Raw genomic sequence first — 11452 nt, forward strand, 5'->3', positions numbered from 1 at the left:
TACACTCTTTTGATAGCAATGTGAAAATATAGGAAAATGGTTAACATTAGAAAATTAGGGAAGTAGTTCTGTGTTTCTATCCAATGTGCTTTCTTCAAACAACATCATACATGTATTTTCCCTACTCTACTACTTCTAATCCTCCTCCACTCAATCTTCATTCCCCCATAAACTCTGGGACACACTCAAGGCACTGGAATTCTGAGAATCACAATTTGAAATGCATTAAAAACTGTTGAACAATACAGGGAAGGGGAAAAGGGTGAGGAAAGTGATAGAGGGGGTTAGATTGATTAAAGCGCAATATATTTAGGTAAACTACCCCACTGAACAATGAATAGACACTTAAACAATGAAGGACAGGAATATAAACAGGTCATGTTAAGGGAAGGGCAAAGGAGGGTGAATATGGTTAAGGAGCTTTCCATACATGTTATGAATAAGGAACATTGAAACCAGTCAATGTCATTTTAGGAAGGGGAGTGGGGGAAAGGAGAATAACAGAGGTGATGAATCAAACTGTAGTACAATATAAGTATACATGGAAATGTCACAATAAATCCCCCTGTATAACTTTCATATTCCAATTAAAATGTAAGGTTTTTTTAAAGGTATGGAGTTACATCTCAGTGAAAAGAATTCCCTTGTGTGCATAAGACCGTGAGTTCAATTCAAATGATTGCAAAAATTCAAAAATGCAAAAACATTTAACAGTTATTTGTTAGAAATCAGAAGACATTTTAAAATAAGCAGAGCTTTCATATGAATTACGGTTTATAAATGTATAAATTCCATGATACTTGAAAGGACTAGTGGAGCCAAGTTCTCCACTGGACTCATGCCAAATTGTCAGTGAATGTTGAGTTATTACTCGGGTGTGATTGTGAGACTATCCCATATAAATCAGCTCTAATTGCAAAATATCATTTGATGCCTAACAACTGTCAATTTGAATGGAGAACACTCCTCACCAGGTTGCTTAATGCCCCCTTCACATCCTTATTCCTCAGGGTATAGATGAAGGGGTTGAGTGTAGGAGTCACCACTCCATAGAAGAGAGACATGAACTTGGGCTGGTCCCTGGAGATGGAGGAGGGGGACTGAAGGTACATGCTAATAGCTGGGCCATAAAATAAAAGAACTACAATGAGATGAGAGGAACATGTCCCAAAGGTCTTTTTCCTTCCTGCAGAAGATTTGATCTTAAGTACAGCATGTCCAATACTAGCATAGGAAGCAAGAATTAAGCAGAGAGGGACACCTAATAAAAAAATTCCTACCACAAATAATGCAAGCTCATTAGCTTTCTTTTCACCACAGGCAGTCTTTATCATAACTGGAATCTCACACACCAAGTGATCCAGGTTATTGACTCCACACCATGGCAACTGGAATGTAACTGTGACTTCTGAGAAAGCATAGGCCATTCCACCCAGCCACACAATGGATACTAATAGGATGCAGATGCACTGATTCATGATGACGGTGTAGTGCAGAGGTCTGCAGATGGCCACATAGCGATCAAAAGACATAACAGCCAAAAGAAGACTTTCTGCACACCCCATTATGCTGTAGAAATAAAGCTGAATTACACATCCAGTGTAGCTGATTGTCTTTGTAGAGCTTCCCAGGCAGAACAGCATCTGAGGGACAATGCTTGTGGTGTAACATATGTCCAAACAGGAGAGGGTGGTGAGAAAGAAATACATGGGGCTGTGGAGCCGGGGGTCTAACTTCGACACCAGAATGATGATGATATTTCCCACCAAGGCTGTGGGGTATGTTATCAGAAGAGTAATGAATAGAGGAAGCTCTAGCCAAGGACGGTCAGCAAAGCCTAGAAGAATGAACTCTTCAGGGTGGCTCTCATTAATGAGTGTCATTATATTCAAATTGTTTCAAATATACTAGGAAGGTAACAATGGTAGAATTATGAGGGTTTCTAAAGAATAATTATGCCTTGGCTATGCAAATGTAGAGATGAAGTATAATCGTATAAAGGATCTGGAACAAAGTGACCCCACTTTCTTCATTACACTATAAACTATCGAGCGCTTCTTTCAATCAGTAAGCTAAACATTCTGAAATTGAATTTCTACCTCTGTATTATAAGGTTGACAATAACTATGTCCTCAGGAGCTAATGTGGATTAAACAGAAAGCAAATATGATTGTGCTTTAAGAAAATCAAACTAACAGTTTTCAAACATCATCTTCTATAAAACTCATCTGAGGAAGTTGTTTAAATGAAGTTTTGTTTGTTTCTATCTCCAAGTGTCTGATTTAGATGTGGCATGGAGGCAATGAATCATATGCTTCCTTTTTAGAAGTGTTGCTCCAAGGTGTTACTGAAATATTAAGAAGAATTAAAGTATTGAGAGACCAGTAATGAAGCAGAAAACATGGAGCTCTAAGAATCATTAAGAAAACCACACTGAGTCCCAATTAGTCAGTGGATAATTATATCATTTCCATGGGGAGTAAGATACTTTTGTTGCTAACCTATATGAAATTGAGCAAGAATTTTAAATACTTTTTGTTGAGACAGGGTCTTGCTATACTGCCCAGGCTAGTATTGAATTCCTGAGCTCAAGAGATCCTCCCTCCCCAACGTCCAGAGTAGCAAATACTGGGGGCCACAAGGATCCACCACCACACCCAGCTTAATTTTACCACCAGTTTCCTAAATTGTAAATAGAGGGAGTTGGATAGCATATTAGCCTCCAAACTCAAGGACAATGTTTTTGTGCAAATTTTTTCTTGCATAACTACCTAAGTCAAATTTTGAGCAATTGATCCCTCAGTATTAAATTTTATTTAACTTGTCCATCTTGCAGACTTTTAAGTGGGCTTATATATGAATTGAGGCAGTTATCAGTGCCCCTCTAATTATATACAGATACAAACACATTTTCAAACTCCTGGCAACTACTGTCAAGAGAAAAGTCAATTTCCCATTTAAGGCCCAGGCATTCAAACCTATAAGCTAGTTTACATTTTTACCATCTATAGATTCCTTTGTTTTTCAGCTAAAAGTTAGATTGAAAACAACTCCCTGTATAAAGAAGCCTTTTGAGAAAGAAAAATTAGATAATGAGGGGTATTGTTTATATTGTTCTTTTCATTTAGGGAAGCATGAGGCTGAGAATATTCAGATGGGAGGTTAACATAGATTCAAAGTGACAAAATTCTGAGTTACTTTCAGAGAAACTAGTAAAGATACCAGATTCCACAATTGTGATATAGCATTAAATCTTCAAAGTCAACCTGTAAGGTATGTCAGAAAGAAAGCTACCCAGAGCTACCTTGTGAACATTGCCCGATTATATATTATCCTGGCCAAGAAGTGTGCAATTACATTAATGAAATAATTCCACATAATCCTTTCTCAGTCCTCATGCCAAATGCCCATGATAAGCTTATCACACCCATTGTAACTGCTAGTTATAATAACTATACCCATGAGTCTGTCAATACCCACCCCCAAACTTATGACATAAAGACATTTTAGTATCCATGTTTTAACATGTTGTTAATCACTCATTCCTATAGTCTGCTAATAACTGGAGAGCTTCTAATAACCAAAAAGTAACCTATGCCTGAAATGAAGTAGTGAGATATTGAAACTATAACTCAAGAGTTTCAAGATTCTATAGAAAACACCTGAACTCTAGAGCTGTTTCCTGAATGGGCATGGCCCCTACACCTTATATAGCTGACATTATTCAAAGTGTTATATGAGCGAAGTGAATTTAGGAATGTATCTTGAACAAAATTTTTCATGTGAAAATTTTATGATATGATAGGATATTTAATAAGTATTATATATACTAATTAGATTCTTGACATAACTATGCAGAAAGTTATAATCTGCCCAAATTAATAAATGATTTCAATGTAAGATAACTGTTTTCTATTATTTAACATTGGTATACTCATATTTGGTATTTTTGACCATGCATTATTGTTCTATATTTTAGAGTAATTTTAGATTTTATACTCCCTGAATTTTTCCAAAATTAATTATTTCTATCTCTAAACGCAGCATTCACTCTGATATTCTTTCAGGAATTTTATTAAATTTGTACTATTTGGAATTTTGTTTGTATTTTCACCTTAGTATCATTTTGTTTGTTAATTTTGATCACCCCTAATTTATACATCAAATAGCTTTTATTTGTAATTCATGAATCAGGACAGCCTCTGATCTACAAAAGAGAATAACAGTTCCCAACCAGACAACAGCAGAACAATGATTTTTGTAAAGGGGGAACAAGAGAATAGAATAGTAATTTATTGGATAACATCACATAATTAGGGCTGCTCTCTGGAAGGATTGGAGCAGAGACTACTTCCTTATTATACAGAATCAGACAGACTGAAATCTGTTTCCAGGGAAGCATGGTCTGTTTTGGGATCTATCTGCTTCCTTAAAGTCTTGTTGGATGATGTGTCATTTAGCATGTATGACTGCAGTTTTGCTTGATCTGCAACCCAGAGAAGGAGCTCAGTCCAACACTCTTGATATTTCCCTACAAACACCATAGCAAAAGTGCCTAATTCATGATTTGCTGCTCTAAAATATATTTAATCTTTCTAACTGAATCCTTAGATCTCTCTTTTCCATGTCACTCTCATGATATTTAAATTTTCTTAGTTTTTCAAATCCATGACATTTGAATCTTATTCTTCAGAATTTTTCATCACTATTTCACTATATAAGGATATACACAAATCTACAAATATATAAAATCACTTCAATATGTTCCATACTCTATTCCTTTTGACATACCATTAGTGTCTCCACTCACATTTTCATTGTAGTATATATTATTCATCATTTTCATCACAGTGTTTTTTATTTGTATTTTCATCACTCTTTAGGTTCACATATAACAAAATTGTGTAAGAAATTAATGTTATTTTTATCTGACACCAAAACATCTAAATGAAACACGTATACAAGTCAATCCATGAAATTTAGTCTGTATAGTTTTAAAGTGTCTAATGTGATATATTCACTTGATTGAGTAAAGACTTCCTGCTTGCTTCAGGTATTTAATATCTATCAGATATTGTGTTTACTGAAATGTAAATGCCTTTAAAGACATTTAAAGATTGGCCTAAGTGCAGTGCTGACAATGAGAGATTTTTACAAAGTCTAGTTTTTCCTCTAGTCACTGAACTAAAAATTTTCAAAGTTTAAAAATAAACTGAAAGTGCTTCCTGTCTTTCATAAGTACATTAGACACTACAATCTACACACATTCCAAAGTTCCCTGAGAATGCATGACCTTGAAAAACAAGTATCATATTGCTTACCTTATTTTCACAAATATAACTTAGCTAAAAGGAATTATGAAATAATTCATTAGAAATTTTCAAACTTGAGAGCATGGAGAAACTGAAGAAAGCAGATGAGTATTTAAGAATTACCATCCAAACTCTCTGTCTTTCAGTTGATACTGTGCTAAAAAGATAAGATGCAGATTAGGAAGGCAATAGTAGAATACATCAGAAATGCTTTGTGGGCGCACTCTTTATATATTGTTCCTGAGACCTCTTGGGCATTGTGTTTACAAGACCACTCATTTATTCCTCTCCCAGTTGATTTAGCAGACAATGTTCCCAGGAACACAGTTCTTTATGGAAATTTTTCTAATGTACAATTAACAGACTAAGTTGGTAGTAAGTCTCGTACATTTTTTGATGTTTCACAAAATAAACTCATTCAATTCTCAATACACTGTGTCCAAATATTAATTCACATACAATTGTTCCTTATTATTCATAGGGAATTTTTCCAGGACTTATAGTCAATAACCAAGTCTGTGTATGCTCAAATCCCTTAAATAAAATGAAATCATATTTCTATAAAAACCACACACATGGTCCTATAGTCTTTAAATCATGTCTAGATTGTTTACAGTAACAAACATAATGTAAATATTACATAAATATTTGTCAAAATATATTTTTAGGGAATACTTTAAAAATTCTGTATATGTTCAATACAAGCACAACCATCACCAGCCTAATTATACAGTAGAAAATCTGATCATTGCATCAGGTACAGGGATATCTTAGAGTGCAATTAAAGAGATTAAAAAATAGAAAACAATTACATCTAAGCTAAATTGGATAAATCATTTGGGAAATTTAAGAACAAGATCCTTTATTTTTTTGAAATTATGTAATGTTTTATTTAGGCATTCACATTAAGGATTCTTTTTATTGTTTTTACATTCATTCATATGTGTATATATTGTTTGGCCACCTCTCCCCGACTCAACTGCCCGCCTTTCCACTTCCCCACACCACCCAACACCCGTCCACACCACTGGTTTCCACGCAGAATGTAGAACAAAATTCTTTTTTTTTCTTTTACTCATATGTGCATACAAGGCTTGGATCATTTCTCCTCCCTTCTCCTACCCCTTTCCTTATCCCCCAAACCCCGCTCCCTCCCCTCCACCTCCTCTATACCTGGCAGAAACTGTTTTGCCCTTATCTCTAATTTTGTTGAACAGAGAGTATAAGCAATAATAGGAAGGAACAAGGGTTTTTGCTGGTTGAGATAAGGATAACTATACAGGGAGTTGACTCACATTAATTTCCTGTGCATGTGTGTTACCTTCTAGGTTAATTCCTCTTGATCTAACCTTTTCTCTAGTTCCTGGTCCCCTTCTCCTATTGGCCTCAGTTGCTTTAAAGTATCTGCTTTAGTTTCTCTGCATTATGGGCAACAAATGCTATCTAGTTTTTTAGGTGTCTTACCTACACTCATACCTCCCTTGTGTGCTCTCACTTTATCATGTGATCAAAGTCCAATCCCCTTGTTGTGTTTACCCTTAATCTAATGTCCACATATGAGGGAGAACATATGATTTTTTGGTCTTTTGGGCCAGGCTAACCTCACTCAGAATGATGTTCTCCAATTCCATCCATTTACCAGTGAATGATAACATTTCATTCTTCTTCATGGCTGTATAAAATTCCATTGTGTATAAATACCACATTTTCTTAATCCATTCATCAGTAGTGGGCATCTTGGCTGCTTCCATAACTTGGCTATTGTGAATAGAGCTGCAATAAACATAGGTGTGCAGGTGCCTCTGGAGTAACCTGTGTCACAGTTTCTTGGGTATATCCCCAAGAGTGGTATTGCTGGATCATATGGTAGATCAATGTTTAACTTTTTAAGTAGCCTCCAAATTTTTTTCCTGAGTGGTTGTATTAGGTTACATTCTCAACAGCAGTGTAAAAGGGTTCCTTTTTCCCCCGCATCCTCACCAACACCTGTTGGTGGTGTTGCTAATGGTGGCTGTTCTAACAGGGCTGAGGTAGAATCTTAGTGTGGTTTTAATTAGCATTTCCTTCATTGCTAGAGATGGTGAGCATTTTTTCATGTGTTTTTTGGCCATTTGAATTTCTTCTTTTAAGAAAGCTATATTTAGTTCACTTGCCCATTTCTTTATTGGTTCATTAGTTTTGGGAGAATTCAGTTTCTTAAGTTCCCTATATATTCTGGTTATCAGTCCTTTGTCTGATGTGTACCTGGCAAATATTTTCTCCCACTCTGTGGGCGTTCTCTTCAGTTTAGAGACAATTTCTTTTGTTGAGCAGAAGCTTTTTAGTTTTATGAAGTCCCATTTATCTATGTTGTCTCTTAGTTGCTGTGCTGCTGGGGTTCCATTGAGAAAGTTCTTATCTATACCTATTAATTCCAGAGTATTTCCTATCTTTCCTGTACCAACTTTAGAGTTTGTGGTCTGATACTAAGATCCTTGATCCATTTTGAGTTAATATTGGTATAGGGTGATAGACATGGATCTAGTTTCAGTTTTTTGCAGACTGCTAACCAGTTTTCCCAGCAGTTTTTGTTGAAGAGGCTGTCTTTTCTCCATCGTATATTTTTAGCGCCTTTATCAAAGACAAGTTGGTTATAGTTGTGTGGCTTCATATCTGGGTCCTCTATTCTATTTCACTGGTCTTCATGTCTATTTTTGTGCCAGTATCATGCTGTTTTTATTGTTATTGCTTTGTAATATAGTTTGAAGTCAGGTATTGTGATACCTCCAGCATTGTTCTTTTTACTGAGTATTGCCTTGGCTATTAGTGGCCTCTTGTGTTTCCATATAAATTTAACGGTAGATTTTTCAATCTCTTTAATGAATGTCATTGGAATTTTGATGGGAATTGCATTAAGCATGTAGATTACTTTTGAGAGTATAGACATTTTTACTATGTTGATTCTACCAATCCATGAGCATGGGAGATCTCTCCACTTTCTATAGTCTTCCTCAATCTCTTTCTTCAGAAGTTTATTGTTTTCCTTGTAGAGGTCATTCACATCCTTCGTTAGGTACACTTAGGTATTTGATTTTTTTTGAGGCTATTGTAAATGGAATTGTTTTCATATATTCTTTTTCAGTTTGTTCATTCTTAGTGTATAGAAATGCTAATGATTTTTCTATGTTGATTTTATATCCTGCTACCTTGCTATAGCTGTTGATGGTGTCTAGGAGCTTTTGAGTAGAGTTTTTTGGGTCTTTAAGGTATAGGATCATATCGTCTGCAAATAGGGATATTTTGACAGTTTCTTTACCTATTTGTATTCCTTTTATTCCTTCTTCTTGCCTAATTGCTTTGGCTAGTAATTCCAGTACTACGTTGAATAGGAGTGGAGATAGTGGGCATCCTTGTGTAGTTCCTGATTTTAGAGGTAAAGGTTTCAGTTTTTCTCCATTGAATATAATGCTGGCTGTAGGTTTGTCATATATAGCTTTTATAATGTTGAGGTACTTTCCTTCTATTCCTAGTTTCCTTAGAGCTTTTATCATGAAATGGTGTTGGATCTTATCAAAGGCTTTTTCTGCATCTATTGAGATGATCAAGTGGTTTTTGTCTTTGCTTCTGTTAATGTGGTTTATTACATTTATTGATATTCGTATGTTGAACCACCCCTGCACTCCTGGGATGAAGCCTTCTTGGTCGTGGTGAATGATCTTTTTGATGTGTTGTTGAATTCAGTTTGCCATTATTTTATTGAGGAATTTTGCATCCATGTTCATTAAGGAGATTGGCCTATAGTTCTTCTTTTTGGAGGTGACTTTGCCTGGTTTTGGGATAAGTGTAATACTGGCTTCATAAAATGTCTTAGGCAGTTTTCCTTCCCTTTCTATTTCATGGAACAGTTTAAGGAAGGTTGGTGTCAGTTCTTCTTAAAGGTCTGAGAGAATTCAGCAGAGAATCCATCAGGTCCTGGACTTTTCTTTTGGGGGAGACTCTTGATGCTGCTTTAATTTCATTTTGTGTTATAGATCTATTCAGGTGATTAATATCATCTTGGTTCAGTTTTGGATGATCATATGTATTTAGAAATCTGTCCATTTCTTTAAGATTTTCTAATTCATTTGAATATAGGTTCTCGAAGTAGTCTCTGATGATTTCCTGGACTTCCATGGTGTTTGTTGTTATCTCCCCTTTTGCATTCCTGATTCTACTAATTTAGGTTTTTTCTCTCCTCATTTTAGTCAGGTTTGCCAGGGGTCTGTCAATCTTGTTTATTTTTTCAAAGAACCAACTTTTTGTTTCATTAATTCTTTGTATGGTTTTTTTCATTTGTATTTCATTGATTTAAGCTCTTATTTTTATTATTTCTCTCCTATTTGTTTTGGGATTTGTTTGTTCTTTTTTTCTAGGAGTTTGAGATGTATCATTAGGTCATTGATTTGAGATCTTTCAGTCTTTTTAGTATATGCACTCATGGCTATAAACTTTCCTCTCGGGACTGCCTTTGCTGTCTCTTATATTTTCTGGTAGCTTGTGTTTTCATTTTCATTGACTTCCTGGTACTTCTTAATTTCCTCTTTTATTTCATCAATGACCCATTGTTCATTAAGCATTGAGTTATTCAGTTTCCAGCTGTTTGCATGTTTTTTGTCTTTACTTTTGTTGTTGAGTTCTAGTTTTATTGCATTGATCAGATAGAATGCATGGTATAATTTCTATTTTCTTATATTTGCTGAGGCTTGCTTTGTGCCCTAGGATATGATCTATTTTGGAGAAGATTCCATGGGCTGCTGAGAGGAATGTATATTGTGTAGAAGTTGGATGAAATGTTCTGTAGACATAAAGTAGGTCCATTTGATCTATTGTATATTTTAGATCTTGGATTTTTCTTTATTGTTTTTTGTTTGGATGACCTATCTATTGATGATAATGTAGTGTTAATGTCTCCTACAACCACTGTGTTGGAATTAATATATGCTCTTAGGTCCTTCAGGGTATGTTTGATGAAATTGGGTGCGTTGACATTGGGTGCATATAGGTTGATAATTGTTATTTCCTTTTGGTCTATTTCCCCTCTTATTGGTATGGAATGTCCTTCTTTATCTCATTTGATCAATGTAGGTTTGAAGTCTACTTTGTCAGAGATAAGTATTGCTACTCCTGCCTGTTTTTCAGGGACCATTGGCTTGGTAAATCTTCTTCCAGCCTTTCATCCTAAGTCTATGCTTATTTCTGTCAGTGAGATGGGTCTCCTGTAAGCAACAAATTGTTGGATCTTCCTTTTTAATCCAGTTCATCAAATGGTGCCTTTTGATGGGGGAATTAAGTCCATTAACATTAAGTGTTACTACTGATAGGTAAGTGGCAATTTCTGTCATTTAGTTGTCTTAGTTGTTTGAAGGTTTGATTGTGTATACCTAAGTTGAGGTTACTCTCTACTTTCTTGCTTTTTCTTTTCCTGTAGTTTGGTGCTGCCTGCCCTTTCATGGTTATGTTGGGTTTCACTTTCTGTATGCAGAATCCCTTGAAGAATCTTTTGTAGTGGTGGCTTTGTGGTCACATATTGTTTTAGTTTCTGCTTATCATGGAAGACTTTTATTGCTCCATCTATTTTGAATGATACTTTTGCTAGGTAGAGTGTCCTAGGGTTGAAGTTATTTTCATTCACTGCCCGGAAAATCTCACTCCATGCTCTTCTTGCTTTTAATGCTTCTGTTGAGAAATCTGCTGTGATTTTGATGGGTTTACCTTTGTATGTTATTTGTTTTTTCTCTCTTACAGCCTTCAATATTCTTTCCCTAGTTTCTGAACTTGTTGTTTTAATGATGATATGCCATGGGTTAGTTCTATTTTGATCTGGTCTGTTTGGTGTTTTGGAGGCCTCTTGCATCTGTATGGGAATAGCTTTCTCTAGATTTGGGAAATTTTCTGTTATTATTTTGTTGAATATATTACGCATTCCTTTGCTTGCACCTCTTCTCCTTATTCAATGCCCATGATTCTCAGGTTTGGTCTTTTGATGGAGTCAGTGAGTTCTTGCATTTTCTTTTCACAGGTCTTGAGTTGTTTAATTAATAGTTCTTTGGTTTTTCCTTTCATTACCATTTCATCTTCAAGTTCTGAGATTCTGTCTTCTGTTTGTTCTATTCTGCTGGATT

The 11452-nt window shown here is 35.4% G+C and overlaps 1 protein-coding gene across 1 annotated transcript; it reads right to left on the reverse strand.

Annotated features, from left to right (window-relative positions):
* Positions 1–944: 944 nt before the first annotated feature.
* Positions 945–1883, reverse strand: LOC109680983 (olfactory receptor 2B11-like). The gene has a single exon (XM_074084825.1). It carries the CDS (start codon positions 1881–1883, stop codon positions 945–947), a length of 939 nt encoding a protein of 312 aa, XP_073940926.1.
* Between the last annotated feature and the right edge of the window lie 9569 nt (positions 1884–11452).

The sequence above is a fragment of the Castor canadensis genome, chromosome 8, assembly GCF_047511655.1.
Source record: "Castor canadensis chromosome 8, mCasCan1.hap1v2, whole genome shotgun sequence".
In the NCBI taxonomy this organism is placed as follows: Eukaryota; Metazoa; Chordata; class Mammalia; order Rodentia; family Castoridae; genus Castor; species Castor canadensis.

What these genes read in the sequence shown, in the direction of transcription:
- LOC109680983 (XM_074084825.1), bottom strand. Translation starts at nt 1,883, where the DNA reads ATGACACTCATTAATGAGAGCCACCCTGAAGAGTTCATTCTTCTAGGC.